General features: G+C 35.7%; 1 protein-coding gene across 2 annotated transcripts; it reads left to right on the forward strand.

Moving 5' to 3' along the window:
* Window positions 1–604: 604 nt before the first annotated feature.
* Window positions 605–27,660, forward strand: uso1 (USO1 vesicle transport factor). 2 transcript variants are annotated; one of them, XM_059554060.1, is made up of 25 exons: window positions 605–869; window positions 1,262–1,348; window positions 2,968–3,032; window positions 3,123–3,199; window positions 5,961–6,061; window positions 6,171–6,273; window positions 8,605–8,660; window positions 8,758–8,878; window positions 8,980–9,158; window positions 9,753–9,893; window positions 13,900–13,988; window positions 14,075–14,229; window positions 14,473–14,678; window positions 16,201–16,221; window positions 19,593–19,703; window positions 20,047–20,165; window positions 20,866–21,047; window positions 21,630–21,751; window positions 22,460–22,598; window positions 22,695–22,858; window positions 23,563–23,622; window positions 23,732–23,827; window positions 26,997–27,092; window positions 27,226–27,441; window positions 27,559–27,660. In XM_059554060.1, exons 1-25 carry the CDS (start codon window positions 804–806, stop codon window positions 27,640–27,642), a joined length of 2,856 nt encoding a protein of 951 aa, XP_059410043.1. In that variant the 5' UTR covers window positions 605–803; the 3' UTR covers window positions 27,643–27,660. The 2 variants fall into 2 exon arrangements, with proteins under 2 accessions (XP_059410043.1, XP_059410042.1); XM_059554059.1 differs by lacking the exons at window positions 16,201–16,221; window positions 26,997–27,092; window positions 27,226–27,441; window positions 27,559–27,660 and having other exon boundaries at window positions 607–869; window positions 23,732–23,876.
* The last annotated feature ends 120 nt before the right edge of the window (window positions 27,661–27,780 follow it).

The raw sequence follows: 27,780 nt of genomic DNA on the forward strand, positions 1-27,780 counted from the left end.
GCACTGTAACATAACTTTCAAATGTATAGTATAATAAAACAGATCAGCTTTCCCCCCCCCCACATACAGATGACCAGAAGCACTCGACTGTGGCATAATTAAAGCTTCGCTGCTTTCGAGCCGTGTGTCACGCTCGTTCAGCGGCCTCATTTCATGGCTTTCAGCCTCATCCTGATTCTAAAATGTTAATAAATCATTAGCTCATCCATGAACATGATTTCTGCCCGAGTCCCGTCGGATTGTTCCCATGATTCAACACTCAGTTAAGGAGTCACCAAGCTATGCCTTTGTAACTTTTTTTTTTTAATACACGCCCTCTAACAGCGAAAACTTACATACTGTGCCTTTAAAAACGCTATTTTCTTTTCTTTTTGGACAACCAACCAATCACAGTCTTCAAAAGATTGTGTCATAACTTGCTACGGGGTCAGCCCCGCCTCCTCACTAATATTTATTTTAATTTTTTGTATTTTCCTCGCTTAGAGTTGCTCTCATATTGGTCATGAATAAGGATATCGTTTGGAAAGGATATAGTTGCCCACCATGGTGTTTAGGTGTAACTGTCTCTTTAAAAGGCCGTCAGTGACGCTCTGGTCAGCCACGTATCGCCACGTCTCTGCGCATGCGCATCCAGGTCAGTTCCGGGCTGGGTGCTGTTGTGTTGGGAGATCAACATCAGGCAGCTGCTGTTTTTAATGACATTTACTGTCTGCCTGTCCTGGAAATTCTCTTTACTTTAACAAACGTTTAATCTGTTGCAACATCGACGTTTAAAAGGCTAGCTAAAGCGGACACATAGCAGGATGAATTACATCTGGGAAGTAGTGGGAAGGCATCCAACAGGCCAACAGCCGACTGGAGCAGAAACAGTGAGTTTATTTACTGCATAAACAAATAAACGTGTGAACAAATAAAAATGAATGCAGTTCATAATCTACTGAAAGCACCTGCTTATCGAGCCAATGACAAACATTACATAAGGCTAAACAGATCAGCATTTATGTGTGTAAATACGAAAGCTTATGAATCAGGATTTCAAAACGTTTCCAAATAACACTTCCAAATCAGGCAGTGTTTATGTCTATGCTACCTTGATGTAACGTAAGTCTGAATGACATATGTTCAATCAGACTGTATGTTTGCTGTTAATTAATATATATATATTTTCTTTATTATGTATGGATAATTTGATGTCACCTTATGCCATGCAATGACAAGGGATTCACTAACTGTTCTTGTGTGCTTGTCTGTTCATTTTCAGATCCAAAAATTGTGTGACCGAGTGGCTTCATCCACCCTGTTGGAGGATCGAAGAGATGCTGTCCGTGCCCTCAAATCTCTTTCTAAGGTGACCAGAAATTAATGCTTTTCATGTTGATGTTAGGAATTGAGGTAATATGGGTGTTGTACTTGTACACTGCAGTTTAAAAGTTTGGGTAAAAGTTTTAGTAAAGTAGTAAATTAAATACTTTGAAACATTGTCCAATAGAGGATTGTCCAATAAATGAATGAATTAACATTTTTTTGAACATTGTATTCATCAAGGACCCCTGATAAAATGTATCATGGTTTCAACAAAAATATTAGGCAGCACATTTGTTTTCAACATTTTATAATTAGAAGAAATTTTTATTGAGCAACAAATCAGCATACTAAAATGAAATCTGAAGGATCATGTGACACAAGACTTGGGTAATGCTTGCTGAAAATTCAGCTTTGTCATCACAGGAGTTCTTTGAATTTTTAGAATGAAATGGAATTGAATACATTGAAATGGAAAATGGTCATTTTAAATTGTAATAATGTTTTAATTTAATTATGTATTTAATCAATTATATGTCTGGACCAGTGTTGGGTGTAACTTGTTACTAAGTAATTAGTTACTTTAATTACGTTTCCCTTTGAGAAGTAAAGTGAGTATTTTTTCTGTAATTTAATTACAGATGCTGCTTATGTAATTGAACTTAATACTGTTTATAGGCTGTAGAACATTTGCACATTCACTTTAAATACTTTGAGTTAATAAGAATATTGGTAACACTTTAGTGTCCAATTCTCACTATTAACTAGTTGGTTATTAGTATGAATATTACTGGGATATTGGCTGTTTATTATTACTTAAAAAGCACACATTAATGTCTTATTCTTTAAGACCTAATTCCTTAATCCTACCCAATTCTCAAATTTAACAATTACTTTACTAAGTATTAAAAAGCAGTCAGCAGCAGGGGGGAAAAAAGAAAAGAAAAACGGCCAAACATATCTGCCAAAAAAATTGGCATCATATATTGGCCATCGGCTGCCCTGATTTCTAAATATTAGCATCACCCAGAAAAAAACCCAAGTCGGTTGACCTCCAGTATATTGAGGCAAAAAAATCAGTTAATAGTTAGTTAATAGTGAGAATGGGACCCTGATCTAAAGTGAATAATTTATATAGTTATCTATTATTTATATGAAACAATTAAAATAACCGTTTCATGTCTATCCTTATATTATTAACTTGTTGAGGTTGATATAGGATTTAGAAAGTAATTAGTAATAAGTAATTAAATACTTTTTGGGTAGAGTAATTTGTACAGTAATCTAATTACACTGTTGAAGATTTAATTAGTAACTAGTAACAAATTACTTTTTGGAGTAACCCAACACTGGTCGGGACCATAGTTTACTGTTTTATAAGTCTATATACATTGAGCACTGCTTGTAATGCATTGGTAATATTACAGTAAATGGAATATTAAAGTAGAAGGAAGGACTGCAGTACATGCTGCATAAATCTCACAGAATGATTTATATTTCACAAACATGCCTTAAAAGTGATGTGCGATCTTTATTTTTATTTATTTATTTTGGAAGAATGTTTCCGCCCACACCTCTAAAGCACGTTTGTCTCAGAAAAGACATTTCTGTATTGACAGAGATATATACATAAGGACATGTGTCAAGTAGATTTATTGATTACAGAAATACCGAATGGAGGTTGGCACAATGGCTATGGATCATTTGGTTCGTATACTGCAGACTGACCGGTATGTTTCAAACTTGGGTCAAAAATATAACATCATTGTAAAGCCATTTGCCTCATAGTATTTCTTGTCTTTGGTGGTTATTTGAAACAGGGCAGACACTGAAATCCTAGGTTACGCTTTGGACACTTTGTACAACATTGTTTGCAGTGACGAAGAGGAGGAACCAGGTATGTTATATTCAATATTGTCAATATTGATATGTTGTTTCAATGTCCATAAAGCATCTTGGGCTAATTCAAGTCTTATTCTTTGATTCCAAATGAATTGTTTTTTTTTTTAAATAGTTCTTACAGTCCATAAACCTTGTTTCAGTCTGTTACTAGTCTCGCTCTTGCAGTTTATGTTTGATGAGCAGGGAAATATTGTATATCTGATCGTCCTCCTTTTTCTTTCCATGTTTAATCCACCAGATGATTCCGAAGGTAAAGCACTTTTTTGTGCATGATGCTGTCTAACCGCTAGCCCATCCATGCTTTTAAATCCCTGTAGAATACCTCCACTATGCATTTGATATTCAGGGAATTCCACAGTTTTCCAAAATGTGCTAAAATGTTGTTTAGATGCCTAAATGAAAAGATGTGTAAATTAATGGTTGGGAGTTTAGAAAATGATCCAAAACCTACAATTTCTTTTGATCAAGATATTCATTTAGCTACTTAAGATTTGGTAGCAGACATTTGTTCCTTATGTTCAGCTCAATCAAAGGTTGAGCTACTGCACTGATTACATGGTTTAGTTGTTAGTGAACTTCTAAGTTAATGATAATTAAATTGTAAGAATAAAATAAATAACATTGTCCACTAATAAACAATTGTAATTTAACAATAATTAGTAATAATTGAATAATAATTGGATTTAGTCTGGTTTCATCTACTGTAAATATAGGGAACCGTATATTTATCAGTTATTTAGGTTGTTCACTTTTAATAAAGACCCCAAAATCACATTTCTATTGAAATGGGAAAGAAAACTGCACTTCTCAAGCTATGTCCTTGTCCTTGCTTTGTCCTAATGTCAATAGCTTTTACATTCATGGCCAAAAGTTTTGGCAGTGACATCTGTTTTATGTTTTTCAAAGTTTGCTGCTTCAGTATTTGTAGATTATTTTTTCACATGTTTCTATGGTATACTGAAAAACAAGGATTATCACATCATAAGTTTTAAAGACTTTTATTGGCAAAAATGTAATGAGTCAATATTTACAGTGTTGACCCTTGTTCTTCATAACCTCTGCACTTCACTCTGGCATGCTGGAAATTAGCTTCTGGGCCAAACCCTTACAGATGGCGATCCATTCTTGTCTTATTAGTTCTCTGAGCGGATCACAATTTTTGGGCTTCTGCTTGTTCAGGCCTTTTGAGGACTGACCACAGGTTCTCTCTGGGATTGAGATCTAGGGAGTTTCCTGGCCACAGATCCAAAATTATTATGTAATTATCTTCGAGCCATTTCCTTTTTACTCTTGCTTTGTGACATTGTGCTCCATCATGCTGGAAAATGCACTTATCATCACCAAATTGCTCATGGATTGTTGGAAGAAGTCACTCTTGCAGGATATTTTGATATCATTCTTTAATCGTGGCAGTGTTTTGGGGAAGAATTATGAGAGAGCCCACTCCCTTGGTTGAAAAGCAACCCCACACATGGAAGGTCTCAGGATGCTCCTCTGTAGGCACAGCGCAGGACTCATGGTAGCGTCCACCTTTTCTTCTCAGAGCAATCGATTTCCCAAAACAGTCGGAAGGGAGCTTCATCATTGAAAATAACTTTGCACCAGTCTTCTGCTGTCCAATCCTTGTACTTCCTGTAAAATTTCAGTTTGTTTTCTTGGAGAGAAGTGGCGTCTTTGCTGCCCTTCTTGACACCAGGCCATTATCCAAAAGTCTTGGTCTCGCTGTGTGCGCAGATGCTCTCACACCAATCTGCTGCCATTCCTGAGCAAGCTCTGCACTGCTGGAGACACGATTCTGTAGCTGACTCCTCAAGAGGAGACTGTCCTGGCACTTGCTAGACACTCTGGGACATCCTGAAGACTTCTTCACTGCAGTTGAACCTTTCTCCTTGAAGTTCTTGATGATCTGGTAAATGGTTCTTTCACTTTAAATTTTTTTTGTAGCAATTTCCTTGCATGTGAGGCCATTTTGATGCAGAGCGATGATTGTTGCACGTGTTTCTTTGGAGGTAACCATTGCTAAGAACACAATGATTGGAAATGCTTCTTCCCTCCTTTTATAGCAACCAGTCTGCTCTTACAACCTAATTAGTATTATAGTGATTAACCTGACTAGTATTCATTCACACTTTCACATGTGCTGCTGATATGATTAGTCAATTAATGTTAACTGGTCATTTTGTGTCAGGGTCAAAAAAACTGTGAAATTTTTTTTTATTTTTTTATTTATTTTTTTTTTTTTTATTGGCCAGTGAAGCTTACACAATTTTATAAAATGTGTCTGATACATAATAATAACCACAACAGCTTAAGCAGCAAACTTTGCAAAACACAAAATGTATATCACTTCCAAAACTTTTGGCCACAACTGTTCATTTTTCTCTGTGTGGAAGAGGTTAAGCTTTAACTGGTGTGTAGTTTTGTTTATTTATTTTATTTTTTCCAGTTTACTAACCTGTGGGTTGATGTGCTTTTTTTTCTGTCTCTCTTTGTATTAATATACTTCTTGTCAGCAGACATGTTCCACTGCTCTTCCTTCTGAAGATTGATGATAACAAATGTATTGAAAATAATTTTGTTTGATCATATTTAGCAGCACACTGCTATTCCTATTCCCTTGTATTAGTTTTCATATATTTTTCATGTCTGCTTCCTCTTTTTTGTTTTCCTCTCTACATTTTTTAAGTCTTAAAGTTATCAAAGAAAAGTAAAAATGGCAAAGAATAAGTTTCTCTCCATCTCATATTCTCTTTCAGAGGAGAACCAGCAAAAGCAGGAGGATGATTTGGGAGCTCAGTTCACTGAGAAGTTCATTCAGGAACCAGATAATATAACACTTCTCCTCACACTGTTGGAGGTAAGCTAGAACTGATATTTCATATACAAATTATACTTTTGTTGTCTTGTTGCTTTCCATGTTTCTCTAACATATTCCTGATGTTTTTTAACTGTTTTGCCTGCGAAAGGAGTTTGACTTCCATGTCCGCTGGCCAGGAGTTAAGCTCCTAACTGCACTTTTGAAAAGCCAGTGTGCTCCGGTCCAAGGCATCATCCTGGTCAGCCCAATGGGTTCGTTCAAAAATGTCCTTTTCTTTTGTAATTAGGAAAGCATCATTGCAAACTTAATGCGTCTGATTGTTTAGAACTATTTGCTGATCCCAGTGGCCTGGTTTTGTCTGAAAGCGCTTAGCATTACATGCTAATTTCTTTCGATAGATCACAATTTCTTTTTTTTAAAATAAATTTTCAAATAAATGACTAATGTGCAGTGAATATTTTATCACATTTCATATACAGTGTATATAAAATACATTACTGTCTTAATGTTTGTCAGTATTTTCTATTTTTATTTTTTTGTCAGTAAACACAATATTTAGAAAAATTCTACTTTAAATAAAATCTATCCATCATAGAATCCTTGTCAAAAAAACAAAAACAAAAAAGAAATCAAGATTTCTGAAGAATCATGTGAGTCATGTACAATAGAAAACAGTTCTTTTAAACCGTAATAATAATTCACAGTTGTATTGTTTTTACTATAATTTTGTTTTAATAAATACAGCCTTGATGAACATAAATAGACTTACTTTGAAAAATAAGATGTTTTAATTGGAGTGTGTGTGTATATATATATATATGTATATAATTTTACACATTTATTTAGCCAGCTTAATGTTCTTTATAACTCTGAATATAAACCAGCTGAGATATCTACAAAATGAATTGCTGTTAGTGTTGACTATGCTGTATATGACAGACAAACCAATGTGATCCAATATACTACCACAATTAAGAATGATATGATAGCCCAGATATTCTCATCAAAAAAATCAAACTGGACTTGGTTGTAAATAGAAAACCCAAAACAGACACAAAACAAAAAGCAGGGCACCACATAATAAAGTGCATGAATGCAGTGGCAAGTCAGGATTCAGAAGTCAATGGTGCAGGTGCTGTTCACATAAGGTTTAGATGTTCACGTTGGCAACATGAAAATAAGTACTTTAAGAAACAGTCGTTTGTCTCCGCTGACTTTTATTTTTTGGTGAACTAACCATTTAAAAAAATAATAATAATCTAAAGTTTTAAAACCATAGCATTGGTGGTCATTTGAAATGATTTTGGATTTGTTAGGTATTGCACTGCTTGCTTGCAATGTAACAACCAATACATACTTAAAGTGAACAATGCGACAACTCCAGCACCCTTTTGTTCAGTTAATCCTTGAATAAATGCCACTCCCAAAAATGTAAGCAGGCACAAAAGCTGTTTATATGTGGCTTTAGGTGACTATAGGTTTAGTGGTTAAAGACTAATATCAATGACTAGAGAAATGCAAAGACAGTTTACTCTTGTACTTGTGAATCGGAGAAAGTGCACAATGTGGTAAAATAGTCCCACCTACTAAATGAAAGAGCCATTCGTTGATTGGTGAAGTCATTGGGTCACTGCAAATGCCAAAGCTCCGGTTCCCATAGAAACCTGAGGCTGGACCAGTCGATGCACATGCACAGTCAAAAGCTTGTTGGGACTACGGATGCACATTGGCTGGTCTAGCCTGAAAAAAAATAAGCTGTTTAAAAACAATTTGCGCATAAGAAACAATATTCATGGGGCAGTTCATTTCAGATTTTGTTGCTGATTTGAAATATGTAATTTAATTGCAAGTTCAGCGAACCGGTTTGAGATTTCAGGATTCCCCCATTCATTTAGATAGGTCTTGGTCTTGTTTAAGCTGCCCGGAGGTGTTGGAAATATGGTGGCCGAGTCAACGGACTTTCCTTGAAATAGGGACTTTGCTAATATGCAGCATTATAAATACTTTTATCAAGCAAGGATGTACAAAATTGACAGTAAAGACTTATACATTGTTACAAAATAATGAAAACTGTCCTTTTAAAACTCTCTCTTCTTCGAAGAATCCTGAAAAAAAAAAAAAAATCTCTTGAGCACCAAATCAACATATTAGAATGGTTTCTGAAGGATCATGTGACACTGAAGACTGGAGTAATGGATGTTGAAAATTCACAGGAAAATCATCACCGGAAAAAATTACATTTTAAAATATATAAAAATGGAAAACAGTATTTTATTTTAATAACATTCCATAATGTCACTGTTTACCTTGGTGAACATTTTTCAACTACATTTAAAAACAATGTATAGATCCACTGGGTCGATTGGGATATTCACAACCAAATTTGGAGGATAAATATTTTCAGTGTTACGTGAACTGTATTTCTGTTCCTCACACCCGTTTTCATTTTTTCATTTTACACTCACAGGTCAATATCTATAATGACTTTTGCTCAGAATTCAACTTTCTCATTTTTTTAAAGTTGTATGGATTGTTTTCTAGATATCTGGTTTCTAATGTTGTTGTGTTTTCACACTCGATAGGAGTATCCAGATTAATGGATCTACTTGCTGACTCCAGAGAGGTTATCCGTAATGATGTAAGTGTTATTACTCTACATTAACATGAATTTTCATAGAGGAAGTATTTTTTTTATTTTTTTTTTATTAAACCATTTTACTTCTTTTCCCATTAAGGGTCTCCTGCTGCTGCAGCAGCTAACGAAAGGCAACACTGCAATACAGAAAATTGTGGCTTTTGAAAATGCATTTGAGAGACTTCTTGAAATTATCACAGAGGAAGGTTCAAGTGACGGAGGTAGTAACCAGTTAACAGATACTTTTCATTTTAAAACAGAAAATGAATTTCCACCCTGAATTGCCACAGATTATTCATTCATCTACATCTTCACCTCACAGGTATTGTGGTGGAGGACTGTCTCTTAATGTTGCTCAACCTCCTGAAGAACAATAGCTCCAACCAGAATTTTTTTAAAGAAGGCTCCTATATTCAAAAGATGAAGCCGTGGTTTGAAGTGGGGGATGACAACTCTGGCTGGTCGGCACAGAAGGTCACCAACCTCCATCTAATGCTACAGGTCTGATATGAAGAATCCATTTGATATGTTGTGCTTAGTATTACAATGCTTTTAGTTACAATAAGATTTATTGTGGAATTAAAATTTACTGTGAATTTAGTTCTTATATAAAAAGATTACGTGAAAAGTTCTAGTTATAATAATAATAATAATAAAAATAATACAATTTTGATTATTTATTAATGTTTTTATTTGTATTATATTGATGATCCTGTAATATCACCCACCTTAGTTTTAGTATAAGTGTAGGCATGGCTATTGGTAATTTGAATGTACGATTGATCCGGTGTTTGCTTTGCTTGCTATAAAAGCAGGCTGTTATGCTAATTTATATTGCAACCTGTTTGCCTATTTGTCATCATATTACTTTAATTAATAAGCATATAATCATAAATGTAATGTTTTTTTAAACACAAAATAGCTCAACCGTTTACTGCACTCTGTTTTTCTTCTAGTTATTTACCTATACCAGCTAATGATTCTTTCATATCCAAAAAAAACAAACAAATTCCAGGTTGCATAGAAGCTACAGTCAGCGTACATTGTTGTATGTGAAGATGAGTTAAAATCTCTAGTTGTGTTTTGTCTTTGTAGCTGGTACGAGTGATGGTTTCTCCAGTGAACTCTCCGGGGGCCACAGCCAGCTGTCAGAAGGCCATGTTCCAGTGTGATCTCCTCCAGCAGTTATGCACCATCCTCATGGCTACAGGTGTTCCTGCAGACATCCTCACAGAGGTCAGATTGCTGTCAGAACCTTATTTTCAAAGTTAACAGTGCTTCTGATTACTGTTGAGCTTCTATTGATATCAATAGGAATTATGGCTGTGCAATTAATTGCATTCGATTGTCATGCACATCTCGTCAGTAAAGCCGGTTCAATGATTAGTAGTAAATCACCATCACATGCTTTCAGATTGAGAGGCATTCACTACACAGAGCCGTAGTTCACTGACAAGCTAGGCGATATCACGTTCGAAATCGATTGCCCAGCCATAATTGGAAAAGTGTACTAAAAATACAGAGAGAGAGACTCTCAAGCATTTAATCCGAGTGTAGTGTACGTGAGCGAAAATATATCTGTGCTAAACTTTTAAGCCTCTAACTCAATCACTGGCAAGTGAAATCTAACAGTGGGCATTATTTGGTCACCTACCACAATATTTAGCCACATGTAGAGAGTTTTGAACAGTACTTTCGATGTAACTCCCCAAATCCATTCTGATGAATCAGTTTCAAACTTAAAGAATTAGTTCACTTCCAGAATAAAAATTTCCTGATAATTAATTCATCCCCATGTCATCCGAGATGATCTTTCTTCAGTCACAAAGAAGTTATGTTTTGTAAGGAAAACATTCCTGGATTTTTCTCCATTGGGTGGACTTAGGAGCAGCCAACGGGTTTAAGATCCAAGTTGCATTTTCAATGCAGCTTCAGCTGTACACATTCCGAGCCAAGGAATAGGGATCTCATCTAGCGAAACGATTGATCATTTTCTAAAAGAAATAAAAATGATTTTATTTAATTTTTTTTTTTTTTTTTTTTTTACAAATTCTTGTCTTGTACTAGCTGCCTGGTCATTTTTTTTGTCTGTGCGCTGCGGTTCTAAAAGGTAGGGTAGGGTGAAAAATTCAATTTTATTTTCTACTCCAACTTCAAAACCATCCGACATCGTTGTTTACCCTTTTTTTGTAAAGGGTGTTTGCCTTTCTTTGCACATTCGCTTTGTAACTACTGGGTCAGTATTTCTGCCTAGTCCACACCTGAGCTTTCCAACATTATTACGTAATGCATGAGGTCGAGCTTGAAAATGGCCAAATGTTTCACTAGATGAGTTCCATATTCTGGCTGGGATTATGAAGATCATGTAGTTTGGACCCTCAATCCATTGGCTCCGATTGAAGTCCACTATATGGAGAAAAATCCTGAAAACCTTAATTTCTTTTCAACTAAAGAACAAAAGACATGAGCATCTTGGATCACATGAGACTGAGTAAATTACAGGAAATATTTATTCTGTAAGTGAACTAACCCTTTAATGTAATGCATTAAAGTTCAAGTCTGTTAATTAGTTTTGATGTTCAGTGTGCAATAGTGTTTAAATGCTGGTGTGTGGACTCCAGTAGTAATATGTCCTGCATCGCCTATGCTCTCTCATGCACCTCATGAGTTCATAGCTGCTGTGAGATGACATGAGGCAAAACTGTCTACTCTTATGTCACTTGACATCATGCTTTCATCACTTGTGTCAATACTATAGCAACCAGTTCACATACATCAGATAGTGAAACCACTGTTCAAAGAAATGGATCCCTATTAAGCTTTTACGAAGTAAGGGGTCATTCACACAGTACACATTTTTGCATTTAAAATTGAGAGGCATGAGTAGTGGAATAAAAAAAAAAGAATGTAACGTCAATTTCAACTTGACACCGCATTCTAAAAATGCAGTGCTTACATGTGAGATACTGAAAATGATGCGAGATGTTAGCAAAACTATCAAATAGGGCTGGTAAGCGATTACAATTTTTAATCTAATTAATTACATGATGTGGCCATAAATTAATCGAATTAATCGCACATCAAATTTGGAGAAGTTACTCCCAAAAGATAGTTTAAAGACATTGTTGTGTAAAGCATCAAACAGAGATTACAAAAAGTACGTTCAGCAAGAAATATTTTGTTTGATCAAATTTATTACATATAGCCTATACTGTATTTTTCGGACTATAAGTCGCACCTTAGTATAAGTCGCATCAGTCCAAAAATACGTCATGAAAAGGAAAAAAACATATATAAGTCGCACTGGACTATAAGTCGCATTTATTTAGAACCAAGAACCAAGAGAAAACATTACCGTCTACAGCTGCAAGAGGGCGCTCTATGTTTTTAGGGAGAGGCTACAGGAGCACTGAGCAGCATAGAGCGCCCTCTCGCGGCTGTAGACGGTAATGTTTTCTCTTGGGTTATTTCTCTTGGTTCATGTCAAATTAATTTTGATAAATAAATCGCACCTGACTATAAGTCGCAGGACCAGCCAAACTATGAAAAAAGTGCGACTTATAGTCCGGAAAATATGGTACTTTTTTGGACCATGTGAGTAAATGATGACAGAATTGTAATTTTTGGTTGCGTGAACTATAATTACATTTTATTATTATTACTATGAAAATATGAAATTATTTCTTTAATGAAATTATACTCCACATAATAAACTAAAACTGCCAGTAGGTGGTGGTAAATGTCTTAATCATTAAGTCATCGAGTTATTTATTCATTCGTTTGATTCGTTCAAATGGCTGATTCATTTAGATATGAAGTAAATGGTTCTTTATGAATGGTTCATTGAATCATTAGGCTTGTTTAAGTTGAAGCGGGTAATCACCATCAGACCGATCGGTGTGTGACATCAAAGAACCGCAAGAGCTTAGAGAGCAGACGACTCCTTGTGCTTTTGAATTGCTCTCGCATAGGGCTGCACGATTAATCGCACGCAATTGTCATAAGTGTCTCGTCAGTAAAGCCAGTTCTGTGATTAGTACTAAATACCCATCACCTGCTTTAAAATGGAGCGGCACTTAATATACAGAGTCGTAGTTTGCTGACAAGTGGCTTGCTTAGTTGGGGTCACTTCATCTACAGCGATATCATTGACTTGATTGCAAATAAATGCACAGACACTATTTTAACTGAACAGAGATGGCATCACTGAATTCAATGATGAACTGCCTTTAACTGTCATTTTGCATTATTGACACACTGTTTTCCTAATGAATGTTGTTCAGTTGCTTTGACGCAATGTATTTTGTTTAAAGCGCTATATAAATAAAGTTGACTTGACTTTGCAAGCTATACAATATCGCGTTCATAACCAAATGCGATTCATCTGCGATTTATGACGCAATATTGCGTAGCTTGTCAGTGAACTACGGCTCTGTGTAGTAAATGCTGCTCCATTTGAAAGCAGGTAATGGATATTTAGTGACAATCACATGCGATTAATCGTGCAGCCCTACTCTCGTGGTGCTTTGATGTCATACAGCGATTGGTCTGTGCAGCGCCACTTCTAAGCCAATGTGACTATGGCCAATGGTTCAACACGACAAATGGTTCACCAAATTCTTTTAAAACTTTTTGTGGATTAAGAAATGAAATGCCACTGTGGGTTGCTCGGAGATGAACAGTTCTGTTTTGTCTTTATCTTCTGGTTGGCAAAACTGAGCACAACAGACAACGTTGTGTCCAAAATTACACAATATTAACTTCTTAATGAACTGTTGTATAAAATGAGTATCACATTTGCAATGTTATATTGAACTTGGCCTACTTCTCGTGATATTTCTTAACTATGTGTAATACTATGTGATGTAAATATGAGACAATCACAAACGGGCGTTTTGCCCTATATCTTGAATTTTAGGGACATTTTCTAGGCAGTAAGTTGTTGCTCTGCCTCATATTAGTCCTCAATGGACTGTATGAAAGGGCAGATGATCCACAAAGGTCTTGGGCAGGGCAAGTGTGTCAAATGCATTAATGCGTTATTTTTGCCATAATTAATTAATCTAATTAACACGTTAAATTTCCAGCACTACTATCAAAACATTACCCCTAACTGTGTAGCATTCATTTATGTACACAAAGCTGATGTTTTTTGCTTATTTTTACCTGTATCAAATATCACTGTACCAGTGATGTACCAACTGAATGTTTCAAATATTTTCTGTTTGTCTTTCTTGTGCAGACCATCAATACTGTGTCAGAAGTCATACGTGGCTCTGAAGTGAATCAGGACTACTTTGCATCAGTTAACGCACCATCCAATCCACCAAGGTCTGATTTGTACTTAGCACTGTTTATTGAAATGGTAACAAAAAAGGAAGAGCTGGTAATATTAACATATTGGCTGTTTCCTCCAGGCCTGCGATTGTGGTTCTACTAATGTCGATGGTGAACGAGAGACAGCCATTTGTTCTCCGCTGTGCTGTACTTTACTGCTTCCAATGCTTCCTGTACAAGAACCATAAAGGACAGGGGGAGATTGTAGCCACACTGCTGCCCTCCACTATAGATGGTAAGGGTTGCCCTGACTAGTTCTGCCATTAGTGGATGACTTGGTGTCGACTATTCATGCATCACTTGACTTCAGTTGGTTATGTTTGTTTTATACATGGGAACAGTAGGAGGACAATTTTCTGTCCAGCGGAGCTGCGTTATTTTTGATTTCACTAGGCAAACTTTTACATTCAAAATAAATTTTTGCCCCTTGTCATTTGTATACATTTTATGACCCATGTCATGTCTCTCTGTCCCTCAGCTAACTCTATCTCAGCGGGACAGTTATTGTGTGGAGGTCTGTTCTCAGCAGACTCTCTGTCAAACTGGTGTGCCGCTGTGGCTCTGGCTCATGCGCTGCAGGATAATCTCACCCAGAAAGAACAGCTGCTACGGGTACAATTGGCCACCAGTCTCGGCAAGCCACCCGTTTCCCTTCTCCAGCAGTGCACCAACATCCTGTCCCAGGTACCCTCTCTCAACTTCAGAATGTGGCTGTGTGTGTTTTCATGGCTGTTTAGTCGACATTTTAGGTTTAAGGCTCTGAGCTTGAGGACTTTAGTAACTTTTGGATGTAGAATTTTTTACCTCAGTAATTCTACCGTACTATCCACTTTTTTTCAGACACTCACTGTTGAAAAGACCAGACTATGTTGTGTTTGTTCTCAGGCTAACTGTCAAATCCACCTTTTTCAGCTAAGGTGGGGGAGGGCATTTTCTTAAAGGGTCTTTTAGAAAGACCCCAATGTTCATTTTATTTAAATTAATAAAAAAAAAAAAGTTGACATGGATTCAGAGGTATAAAGAAAAACAAAGTTAAAGAAAACAAAACATTTTTTGGTAAAGGCACTAATTCGAACCACAATATTTATAAATACACACCATTTTTCTTTTTTGTATGTATAATGTTGCAAACACATATAAAATGCCTTCCTGTCTCGTCACATTAATTTTAAAGAATTACATGAATCACATAAATGACAGCAAGTATTATTGATTTAAAGCTAAATTTGACCAAAAAAAAAGGTAAGCGGTTTGTATCACTACATATTATTGTTTCTTGATAACATTTCTTTTGTAAATCAATTAAATAATATATGTGTCCCTAGACTGCAAAACCAGTCAGAAGTAGCACAGGTATATTTGTAGCAATAGCCAACAATAAATTTTTCTTTTATGCCAAAAATCATTAGGATATTAAGTAACGATTAAAGGGTTAAAGTAGCCCCCAAAGTATATCAAAACTCAAAATATGTAATTTCATATGTAAAATACATATTTTACAGTAACTGTTATTCAGATTGATCATAAACACAACTATGAAGCTTCCAACCAGTGGCCATCTACCATAACATCTTACCACAGTTTTATCATAGGTAGAATGCAAAAAGTTTCAGTACAAGCATTTCTGTCAGTTGTAATTTATGCAATATTTCAAACCTGTAACCCACGGGAGAAAATCAACCCGTAGCAATAGTTTAAAATCAGCAAAGAATTCCATGCAAAAAATGCAGATTTGGCAACTCTGCATTCAACACGAGCTGCATCCAAAGGGATTTAAATACTCTGCATACTGATAGCAGCGCCCTGATGCGCAAGAATGATATGCAATATTAGAAGGTTTGCGGGTGCAGGTAATGGTCAGAAATTCAGCAGGAGTGGGATTAAGAAAACAGGGCAAGACTCTAATATAAAATAACACACAATGCATGGTGACTGAAAGCAAAATCCGAATCCCAGACCTTTTGGGCGATGTAGAAATCCTGACCGGACACAATTTTTTTCATGTCCAAAAAGAGGACATGTCTGGGGAAAAGAGCAAACCAGCATTAACAAGCCTGGACCATCAAGTTCAAACTGGTCTAAGCTGTTTTTTCAACAGGTGTGTGGGGCAGGTGTCAAAATTTTGGAGACTCTATGAACTCGTTTGGGAATGGTACCTTGTGGTTGTCACTAAATTTCAAAATGAAATGTGCTGTGGTTTTTGCAGGGTGATAAGCTCAACCGGAGGGTGAGTATTTTAGCGTGGACAGTTTAATGTGATGGTGTGGCTTGGCCTCATTTTCCACATTGGGGGTTCATTAGGTGTTTTGTGTTCTTTCTGTTTTCTGTTTCTGCCATGTTTGTTGTGTCCCCTTACTGACCCTGGCAGCCCTTGCTTTGACCATTTGATTTTCAACTGCTCACAGCATGCTCTGGTCTTTCGGGAATGTTCTGGAAGATACAAATTTTTCGGGCTAGGGATATGCCGGTACCAAATTTTCATTTTGCAATTAATTGCTAATGCATTTATCACAGTATATGGTATTATCACGATACTGACATTTAGTTGAACAAAAGTGATAATACAATATAACAGGTTTAATAACTGTTTCTTATAACAAAAATAACTAAATATTTAAAAACAAAGCTATACACAAATGTATAGTTAAAACTTTTACACAGATTAAAGTGCAAAATAATTATAAAGACCAATAGGTATCACTTTACAATAAGATCTCATTAGTTAACCTTAGTTAATGCATTAACATTCATAATGAGCAATAGCTTCTTTTGCTACAGGAGTTAATAATCTTTGTTAAAAAAAATTAGTAAAATACAACTCTGTTAACTCATTAAAAAACACCGTTTCAATTTTTTATTACAACAACTTGTTAAGTATTGAAATTACTTAAGATTAATAAATGTTTAGAATATTATTTCCATTGGCAGTTTATGTTAACTAATGAATGAAAGTGTGACAGAACAATAAAGAATCAAAACACTTTCAAACAATATTTAGGGCATGTTGTAGTCCAGAATAAAATGTAAAAATGTTTTTAAATAAATAGCCTATTAAATCTAAATATTTGGGGCTGTGGTGAACACCATAGCGAATACACAAATCTGAATGGCTATTTAAATAAATTTAATATGTTTAAGAAGGTAGTGCAGCTGCTTTGTCTTGGTGGTAAGAGCTGTATTCTGTTTAGCGCCTTATGCTGTCAGAGTGAATGTGACCCTTCATCCAGAGCATCTCTCACGCTCTCCGCCATACACTTGTAAACCGTGCTTGTTAACAGTGCACATGCATCTACGCATACAGCGGTGTTGTGCATTGTGACCAGTTGATTGGAGACTATTCTTAAAATGGATTAATAATGTTGAATAATTTGTAAAAAAATAATTATTCTCTATATTTCGAAGAGACTACGATAACAATATTGTGAATATTCATTATCATGATGTATTGCATTGCAGAATGCCGGCACATGTCTATTTCGGACTCAGTCTATGAAATCTCTTCTGTTATTCACCCATTTCCAGGTGGCTGGAAGTCCAATGAGTTGATGACAGCAAATATTCATTCAAAACTAATTTTTCTGATTGCTTTCTCTTCTGCCCAGTACTTTCCTGTTTTGCTTTTGTGATATATATATATATATATATATATATATATATATATATATAAACATATAAACATTGACTATTTTGTGTCAGTTGTTGAGCAATTAACTCTCTCCCATCCCCCCATCCCATGCTTTTAACCCATAATTTACATAAGCTCACACTAACACATGCTGTTTCTTTGAAAAATGGTTTAAAAGTTGAAGGATATTTTGAACGCTAAAACCTACTGCATAGTGTTTGAATGGAAATTGCTTCATTTCAAACTCGCAATTATTGCATGCCATTCAATTATTTTTTTTCTTTTGTAAAGAAATATACATTCATGAAGGACACATTCAACACTGTCTGATCTAGCCTGAAAAATAAGCGTTTTATAACACCATTTGAACAAAATAAACAACGTTTATGACACAGTTGTTGTCAGATTTCTTTGGAGATGTCAAATATGAAATTTAATAGAAAGCTCAGTAAACAGTTTTGGAGGACTTCGTTTCCCCATTCCAAGAGATAGGAGCTGCTCTTGAATCCCCGAGAGGCGTTTCAAAGATGGCCGCCACGTCATGTGACTTGTCTTAAAGGGACTTTGGCATCAGAGACTTTTAAAAAATTTTAAACCAAACATTTGAACATTAGTGTAAGTAATGCATATAAAGGCCAATTCACACCGCACAGACAAATGTCTACAAACACTTTTGTTGGGTTTTTTAGTTGTCAATGTCTGTTGCAGTTGGTCGGAGTTTGTTTTTTACCCGACTGACAGGTCCAGTCAGTGTTTGTTGGTGTCTGCTGTGGCAGTGTGAACATGACTGTTATTTTTCATAAAATTCTAAATCCAACAGTCCACGTGTTTGTTGGCGTTTGTCTGTGCGGTGTGAATCGACCTAATGTGTGTTAACACTGAAATATGCAGTGAGGTGTAGTGTGTATGGATATCCGGATGATTTCAAATTGTAAATACTTTACTCGGTACTCAGTACTCAATACTCAGTCATGGCTTTCTTTAAGAAGAGGAGAGGCTAAACATTAATTTGACATAATTATCGGCAACTGAAAAACTTTGAATGCTTCCATGTACTAAAAATGTTGTGTTCCATTTGCCGCCTTTCTAAAATTCATAAAGTAGATGGTAGCATTATAATAATGTATTAATACATCATTTGGGATGCAACTCTTGTCTTTTCTGTTGAGGCTTTGTTTTATTTTGAGGAACTCCAGGTTTTGTGTTTGTGTTCCAGGTATCTCATTGGACTTGAGCTTGTGTTTGATGTTTTCTTCTCCTGTTTTTTTTTTTCACATGACTTATAAATATTTTACACCTTTATATTTTATTAATGAGAAGTAATAAACCTAATCTAATTTTGATAAGATTATCCTGATGGCATTTTATCCTCAAAAGCTAATTAACTAAAAGTGTGCGCGTCTGTGTGCGTGTGCGCGCGTGTGTGTGTGTGTGTGTGCGTGTGTGCGTGCGTGCATGTGTGCCGGTAGATAGAACAGAAAATTTTTTCAAATCTTGGAAAGCCTTTAATCTTTTCTTTTGACTTTTAAATAAAGCGCATCACTTATTCACAGTTACTAATTGCAAATATGCTGTGCTAGAACATGGATTGGGTTTTTTGTAACTTCAAATAGAAATGGCACACAAACTCAGTTCTCTCTGACTGCTCTTGTCTTAGGCTCACAGGTGTTGCATATAATTTGCCCCTCTAACAGCAAACATTTGTCATTTTTTTAATTCACATTTTTTATTATCTGTAAATGAATTAAAGTTTTTGTTGAATTGTTTTTTTTTTTGTAAAATCAACTGCAAAACAGGTCAAAGACAAGGGTTAGATGGGCTCTAACTGCTCAGCACATTTCTAACTCAAAAAAGCAATCCTGTGCAATCTTGCTGTTTATTGTATTTCTACAGAAATGAGCAAATATGATTCGGAGGATCTTGGAAATATTGTCTAAAATGAGTTTTATAATTGTTTTTGTTTCTGTTTACAGGGCAGTAGGGTGCAGACGAAGGTCGGCCTCCTCATGTTGCTCTGCACCTGGATCAGCAACTGTCCAATTGCTGTCATGCACTTCCTGCACAATCAAGACAATGTTCCCTTTGTATCCTTCTATCTACGTGTGTATACACACACACACACACACACACACAACTGATTTATTAAGCTGATGTACACACAAACAATGACTTATCTCATTTTACAGTGATGATAAAGCTTAAATCTTGGTTAATAATTCACAGTGCGACTATGGGCTTTAATGTGACCAATTCTGGTTACAGCTAATTGTTGAATTGCATTTACAGTAACCACATTACATCTTTAGCTCTTTGCAAACTAGACTACAACCAGTGTGGACTTGTCTGTGACTTTGATGGCTCGTATCATTAAGTACAGCTACTTGTTTGTCACAGGCTCTGTGCATTATCCTTAACTTATGTTTCCAGCTGACAGGTCAAATCTCAGAAAACCTGGGTGAGGATGAGCGACTGGTTCAGGGTCTGTGTGCTCTGTTGTTGGGCATTTGTATCTACTATAATGACAACAGCTTAGAGAATTACACAAAGTATGTTCTTACTTTACCCTTTTTCTGTATTTTTATGCATATTTAATTGTCTTGTAACTGGGGCTGTCAGTTGATTTAAAATCTTTTAATTGTTAATTAATGTACATATAATTGAATGTTATTGTGTTAATACATTAACATTACATGGACACTGAATTTTTTTTAGAAAGCAGATAAGATTCTTCTTATATTGTGTAAAATTAGGTACAAAATTAATTGGACAAATTGGTGTTAAATATTTGCTAAACATTTTTATATGTTTGTAAAAAATCAGAAGCAGAACAGTTTTCAACATTCATAATAACTTGTTATTTATGCACCATATCAGGATATTAGACACTGAAGACTGTAGTAATGGCTGCTGTTAAATTTTTTTTTTTTTTTTTTGCCAACACAGAAATAAATAAAGCTTTATAAACTTGTTATTGTGAATTATATGCTATTACAATATTAATGCTTTTGCTGTATTTGTGATGAAACGATTGCAGCTTTAGTGAGCGTAAGAAATGTCAAAAAAAAAAACATCAAAAAAGTCTTACCGACCCAAAACTTTTGAATGGAAGTCTAATTAATCTAATTAAGTCTAAGAAATTAACATGTTACCATTGACAGCCCTTCTTATAACATTTACCCCAGTGCCGTCAGTTGTGCCTCCTATCTTTCAATGTTTCACAAAATATTTTAAAATATCTCTCCACAGAGAAAAGCTGAAGCAGTTGATTGAGAAGCGCATAGGAAAAGAAAACTTTGTGGAGAAGCTGGCCTTTATAACCAAACACGAACTGTATTCTCGTGCCGCTCAGAAACCTCAGCCAGCCTTTTCCACCCCAGAACACATGCTGTTTGATCATGAGTTCACCAAACTTGTTAAAGAGTTGGAAGGTCAGTGTTGGAGCCCTGAACACAAATCAATAACTCTTTTCCCTCATTAATAACATCTGTCAGTGATCCGATCACAAGTGCACGGTGTTAAATCCAGTCTAAATATGATGCAGAACTATAGAAATTCCATTGTTGAAAAAAAAAAACTTTATTTTCTGGGTTAATTATTCTTTTAAGAATCCAGGGGTGCATATAGCCACCGTCACACATAAGTAATAACTGCATTATTACCACTGCCATTTTGTATTTAGTATTAAAGTGTCATTATGTTGTTGTTGTTCACTCTTCATTTTGTGCTTCATAAAATCTTCATTTTGTTAATGTCTTCCATTAAATTAAATTCAAGTTTTTCATTAAATTAAAGATTCTACATTATATTTAGTAATAGCTTATCAGTGGTGACTATCTCAAAGTGATGTCCAATATAGCAAAGTTTTGTAGTTTTGTATGTTGTCTGAGGGTTGTCATCAGGTCCTCCGGGGGGGTTTCATCTTCTATGAATGAAAGTGTGATTACTCATATGACCCTTTTACCTCATCCATGATGTTTTTCAATTTTCTGTGGTTCTTTATTTGTTTATAGGTATGATAACAAAAGCAGTGCTTAGGTCAAGCGAGGAAGAGAAAAAGGAAGAAGAGGTGAAGAAAACACTAGAACAGCATGACAGCATTGTAACCCAGTACAAAGAGTTGATTAGAGAACAGGTAAAATTACATCAAACTATATTCCATTCCCACATTTATGTCTGTGCAAGGTTTCAAAGTAGTCCTTTTGATATTTTAAAGCATGTAGTATATTCAATTATTTTCGGCTATTCGTGAAGCAACAATAATTTGCACACCTCATCAGTCTATTTTTATATGAAAATCACACACAATTTACATGTAGATGTAAAGAGTCTTGTAAAAAGTAGTCTCTTGCACGTAATTGTCTCTTCTTTTAAGTTGTTATTTATTGAATATTTGATTATTATCTGTACCTATCTTAAAGCTGAAATGTCAATACACTTAAATTCAAAGAATGTTTTATGTTGTGATCCAGCCAATGCACCTAGAGCAACTTTTGTGAGATGACCCCTTCAAATGATGATGTTCAAAACTGTGCAAATGTGACCAAGAATTGACGAGCAAACAACTATTTTCTATATTTATTTAGAGCTTTTGATTGCTACCATAGGTAGCCCTACTGGATCTTAATCCAGAGAAGTGAATCCTTATGTATTTGGCTTGTAATATAGCTAATATGATTATAGTATTATAGGGCTATAATTGGTATAAGGATAACTAAACCTTTACAACTTATTACCCCTTCTTGACAACACTGGTTTCTCTTTCCTCTGTAAGGTTTTAGAAGGACAAATAGGCATATGTTTAAATTACACATTAATTTTCCATTTCTCCGTTTAATTGCAGGATTCTCAAATAAATGAGCTAAAGGAGCAAGTAACATTGCTGACTTCCCAGAATGAAAAGTTGCAGAACACCACAGCACAGCAGTTATCTCAGATCCAGCAGCACAAGGATCAGTATAACATCCTCAAACTCAAACTAGGTACTGAGCAGATTTCAGATATATATCAGTAAAATTTGCAATATTTGAGTAGGAGTTACTGTTACAATTGGTCTACCCTTTCTTCACGTTTTGTAGGTAAAGATAATCAGCAGACGGGTAATCAGGCAGAGGCAGCACATGTGAACGGCCTGCAACCGGAAGAGCTGAGCCAACTCCGAGAACAACTTGAGGAACTGCAAAGACAAAACCAGCTGCTGCAGACACAGCTGACTGAAAAGGACTCTCTAATAACCAGCCTGGTATGAGATTGTTCAAAAATTCAAAATGGAAATGTATTTTCTAGTTCTTAGACTTTGTTACCATTAATGAAGTCTTTGCAAAACGGCACAGCATTTAAACAACATATTCTGCCCTACACCAACTATGCACACATTTCCTATCATGTATGCTTATGAAAGATGATCGAACCAATTAGAGTAGGTATGGGGCGGGCGACACGTGCAGCCCCGTCCCCGATCTGCAAGCTGCAGCCGGGTGTATTGTGAGTTTACTCAACTGTATTTTGGCACCATGAGTTGCCATTTAGCAGAAAACACAGTGTATTCATTGTCAAGTGCGCTCATTCCTGTTTGTGTCGTCAATCTGGCAACCTGCATGTGCATCAAGTCTGAGGAGGAGAGGCATGGTGAAAAAACCCTCTCCAATATTTAGAATTAGGTCTGCAATACCTAGTTCAACCACTCTGAGAAAGTCCTACATACAGTACCTTTAATATATATTCGTGTTTAATTTAATGCAGGCATTACTTAAATCTTCAGTGTTACTTGATCCTTCAGAAATTATTCTAATATACTGATTTGGTGCCCAAGAAACATTTACTATTACAACGTTGAAAAAAGTTGTTCTGCTTGATATTTTTGTGGAAACTTTCTTGTGGGATACTTGTGTGAGAAAAATCATACAGACCTGAACAGTAGTGGTATATTTGGTTTGTGCTCAACAGAAAGCTGAAGGAGTGCCATCAGCAGAGGGTTCAACTTCAGAGGTCACAGAATTACAAAAGGTAAAATTTCAACCTTTTTCTCCAATATATTTCATACAAAACAATAATAATATATACAAAACACGTTAAACAGAGTTGAAAATCTTGTTTTTTTTATGTTGGATTGCAGGAGGTGGAGTTGTTGAAAGCACAGCTGCAGAGCCAGACCGCAGAGATCACACAACTGCAGAGTAAAAGACAGGAGCTACTAGGATCTGAGACTACAGTAAGTGTGTTCCAATAATTGTGCAGTCTCAGCTTCAGATTCCAACAGACCACCTGTATTTCAGTCTAAAGGAGTCATCATGGGCAGGCTTTTTTTCATCAGTCCACTAGGAGTGGAGGGGAAACACTGTGCTTCTATTTTTAAGGATTCAAATCGCTACCAAATGATGAAATGATTTTCTAAATAATAATTAACAAAATAAAATTGGCAGCTGTGAGAGCAGTGCAGCACTCAGACAGTTTAAAGGGGGCACTTCAGGCCAAGAGCAGCAGTTGGGTACATAAAAAAAAAAGTGAAATTGACGTGACGTATATTCAAGTATGGGGACCCATAAGCCCTATTCGGATTGGACTAGTTTTACAGGGTGTCATTAGAGAAATCTGTGTTTCACAGACGTACTTGGTGATTTTAATCCCGTCCGAATCTGCCACGTCTGTGTTTTTCTCACACAACCTCTGTGATAATTCCAGAGCAAATTACCTACTGTTTTTCAGCAAACTCAGTGGTCCTCTGAGAAAACTAATCCCGTCCAAATGCGAATGTCTGTGTTTGTCGGCGATATTTTATTTCACAACGCGTTTCCTCGTGTGTTTTGGCCAACATGAATTACCGTAGATGCATGTTTGATATATTTGCTTACCGGCAAAGAAATAATAATAAAAAAATAATAATAAAAATAATAAAATCAAGAGCCAGATCACTTAAACTGTAATACTGGCTATTGTAATATCAGCATCAGGTAAGATTATTCATGTTAATTTATGCACTCAGTTACATAATGTTTTAATTACAGATATACCTTTATGAAAATTAAACATGGAGTTTTTTTTTTTTGTTTTTTTTTTTTTTTTTTAAGGAAAACAAGTTAAACTAAAGAAACCACACATTAACATGGTTTGGCTATACTAGCCATTTAATTTAGTTTTTATTGTGTAATAATACTAATGGTAATCATTCCGAATGACTATATGCAATGCACGCAGAGCGCATGATCTCTTTGACGCCCAGATGTACAAAACAGATCCTCCCTCCTCTGTAATAAACACGGAGATGTTAGTCCCGTCCGAATTGGTACATGAAAATCGCAGACGTCAGGTGGTAAGAATCGAAACTCAAACGTAGTTTAGAAAACTAGTCCCGTCCGAATAGGGCTATACTCAGAATTTCTGCTCTGCTTTTAACCCATCCAAAGTGCACACACACACAGCAGTGAACACAAACACACCGTGAACACACACGCGGAGCAGTGGACAGCCATTTATACTGCAGTGCCTGGGGAGCATTTGGGGATTCGGTGCCTTGCTCAAAGGCACCTTAGTCATGGTATTGAAGGTGGAGAGAGCGCTGTATATTCACTCCCCCCACCTACAATTCCTGCCGGCCCGAGACTCCAACTCGGAACCTTTGGATTACAAGTCTGAATCTCTAACCATTATGCCAAGACTAAGAAGTGTGATCTGTATCATCTACAAATATATCATAAATGTGTCACTCACTTTGCAAAAAAACAAGCATTGAGAGGGCATGGTTTCACTGCTTGGTTTAGCCTGTTAGTGAAAATAGTTTCAAACAAAGCCACAGCAGAAACATTGTGCATCTCTGAGCAACACACTGTTTTGTTATTGAATGAGTCTGTGTTTTTAATGAATCGTTTGAGTGAGTTATTCAATGATCCATTCATAAAGACAGTGACTTGCTTCATTTCTAAATAAATCATATGCTTATGATTCATTATAAATATTTAGATCCGCTGTAAGTATTTACTTGACCTCTTAGTGTCAACTGTCTGTCAATTCTAAGAATGTTACCTTAAGGAAACTGCTTTCCTTGCTTTCCCTGTTCCTGTCCAGTGATCTATATAGAGGAATGATGTCACACCCTCAGGATTTGACTTTTTTAACTTTTTATTAACTTAGATTGGGGGGTTCAAGAGAAGAATCTTTAAGATTCTTATAAAACTAATGTGTTGCATAGGCATCAACATATAATATACACTCTCATTTAGATCATGAAAATACAAACTTATAGATACAAAACATCATATAGGTAAGGTTATATTAACTAGTGATCCTTCATAAGCATGTGTAAAACATATACAATACACAATATACAAGAACAGGAACAGTATGCACAATGCACTAAAATATATGTGAATTCATTAAAAAAATATGTTTTTTAGAGTCCCTTTTTATGTGCATTATGAGTGTGTTTTCTAGAAACTTGAGTTGAGAGTTGCTTAGCCACATTCCTGGGCGTCGTAAACCTAGTGTTATCAGATAGTGTGCCTTTGCTTGCTATGGAACCAGAGGCCTGTTCTGTCTTTTTTGAGGTGATAGCTTCCTTTTGGGGGAAGGGTCCATAAACCCTTTGTTTAGATGAGGAGGCGTTAGATATTATTTGTTAAATGTAACAAATAGTTGTGTGTCTGATTGGTCCAAATGCTATGTTATTCAATGATTAATTTACTCATTTAGACAAGAACTTACCACCACCTATTAATGGTTTTAGATTCATATTTAAAGTATTATTTATTTATTTTTAATACTCTCATTTGTAAATTACATGTAAATGTCACTTCAGAGGCAGCATCTGTGCCACCTCTGAAGTGTCACATTGAATACTATCATCCAGAAATGAAAGAGGCAGGACAAAAACCTGAAATTTTAAGTAACTTTTATTAAGTATCTCCTGAGATTTCAATTAAGTAAGATACTGAATTGAAGTTTGATTCAAAGTCCACTAAAAAACTAAACTGTGAACAAGGTACCTGATCCTACAATACACAAACATTTTCAAATTGCACTACATTTTGTGTTTAAAGGTACTGTAAAATGTCATTTTATTTCTGTGATGGCATATCTAAATTTTTAGCATTGTTACTCTGTCACATGATCCTTCAGAAATCATTCTAATATGCTGATTTTGTGCTCAAGAAACATTTCTTATTATTAATATTAAAAACAGATTGTTTTTCAGGATTTTCCTGATTTAATTTTATAAAAGTTTATTTGAAATAAAATATTTTATAACTGTGTAAAAGTCTTGTCCCTTTTTATGCACCCTTGCTTAAAGCAAAAAAAATAATAATAATAATAATTTTGTATATGTATGTATATATAACTGACCTTAAACTTTTGAATGAAATAGTTCAATATTGTCTTTCTTTCAGGGTGCAGCTCCAGGAGGAGACTGTGTCTACACAGAGAAGACTGCAGAGTTAGAGAGCAGGCTCTCTGCTCAGATAGCAGAGACACAAAAACTCAAGGTGACTTTTGCCTAGAAGAATGGCCGCCTTCCTTTTTTCATCATTCACTCGTTTACTTATTTTATGTGCTTTTACATTTTACATAATTTCCCATTTAACACTTTCTTTTTTTCTGTCCTACCCTGTCTTTCAGGGGGAAGTTAAAACACTTCTAGATAGTAAGGAATTGATGGAGAAAGAGCTTGCTTCAGCCACGAGCACAGCTGCCATCATGCAGGCAGAGAAGAGCAAGTTGCAGCAGGAGGTGCAGGAGTCCAAGAAGGAGCAGGACGATCTTCTCATGCTACTCGCTGACCAGGACCAGAAGATTCTGAGCCTGAAACAGAGACTCAAGGACTTGGGAGAGATGGTACATTCCTCACAATAATGCAGAACATAGTTTCACTGGCTTTGTATTCATCAAATGTCATTTTGGTTTCTTGCATTTCTTCTTATTCTTGGTTCTGATTGGGCTTTTCCCCCACAGATTGAAGATGAGGATGATTTGGATTCAAAGGACCAGTTTGATGATGATGATGATGAAGAGGAGGATGAGGAGTGTGATGAATAAAAAAAGTATTGACTTTGAGTATTGAAGTGAAAGACTGCTAATATTAACCTGTCACTTACACGCTTAGAGAAAGAGATCATAAGCCTTGGACCGTAGAGCTTTTCTTCTGGTTTTTAGAAGAATCTCCTATTTCTTTAC

The sequence above is a fragment of the Carassius carassius genome, chromosome 7 (assembly GCF_963082965.1).
Source record: "Carassius carassius chromosome 7, fCarCar2.1, whole genome shotgun sequence".
In the NCBI taxonomy this organism is placed as follows: Eukaryota; Metazoa; Chordata; class Actinopteri; order Cypriniformes; family Cyprinidae; genus Carassius; species Carassius carassius.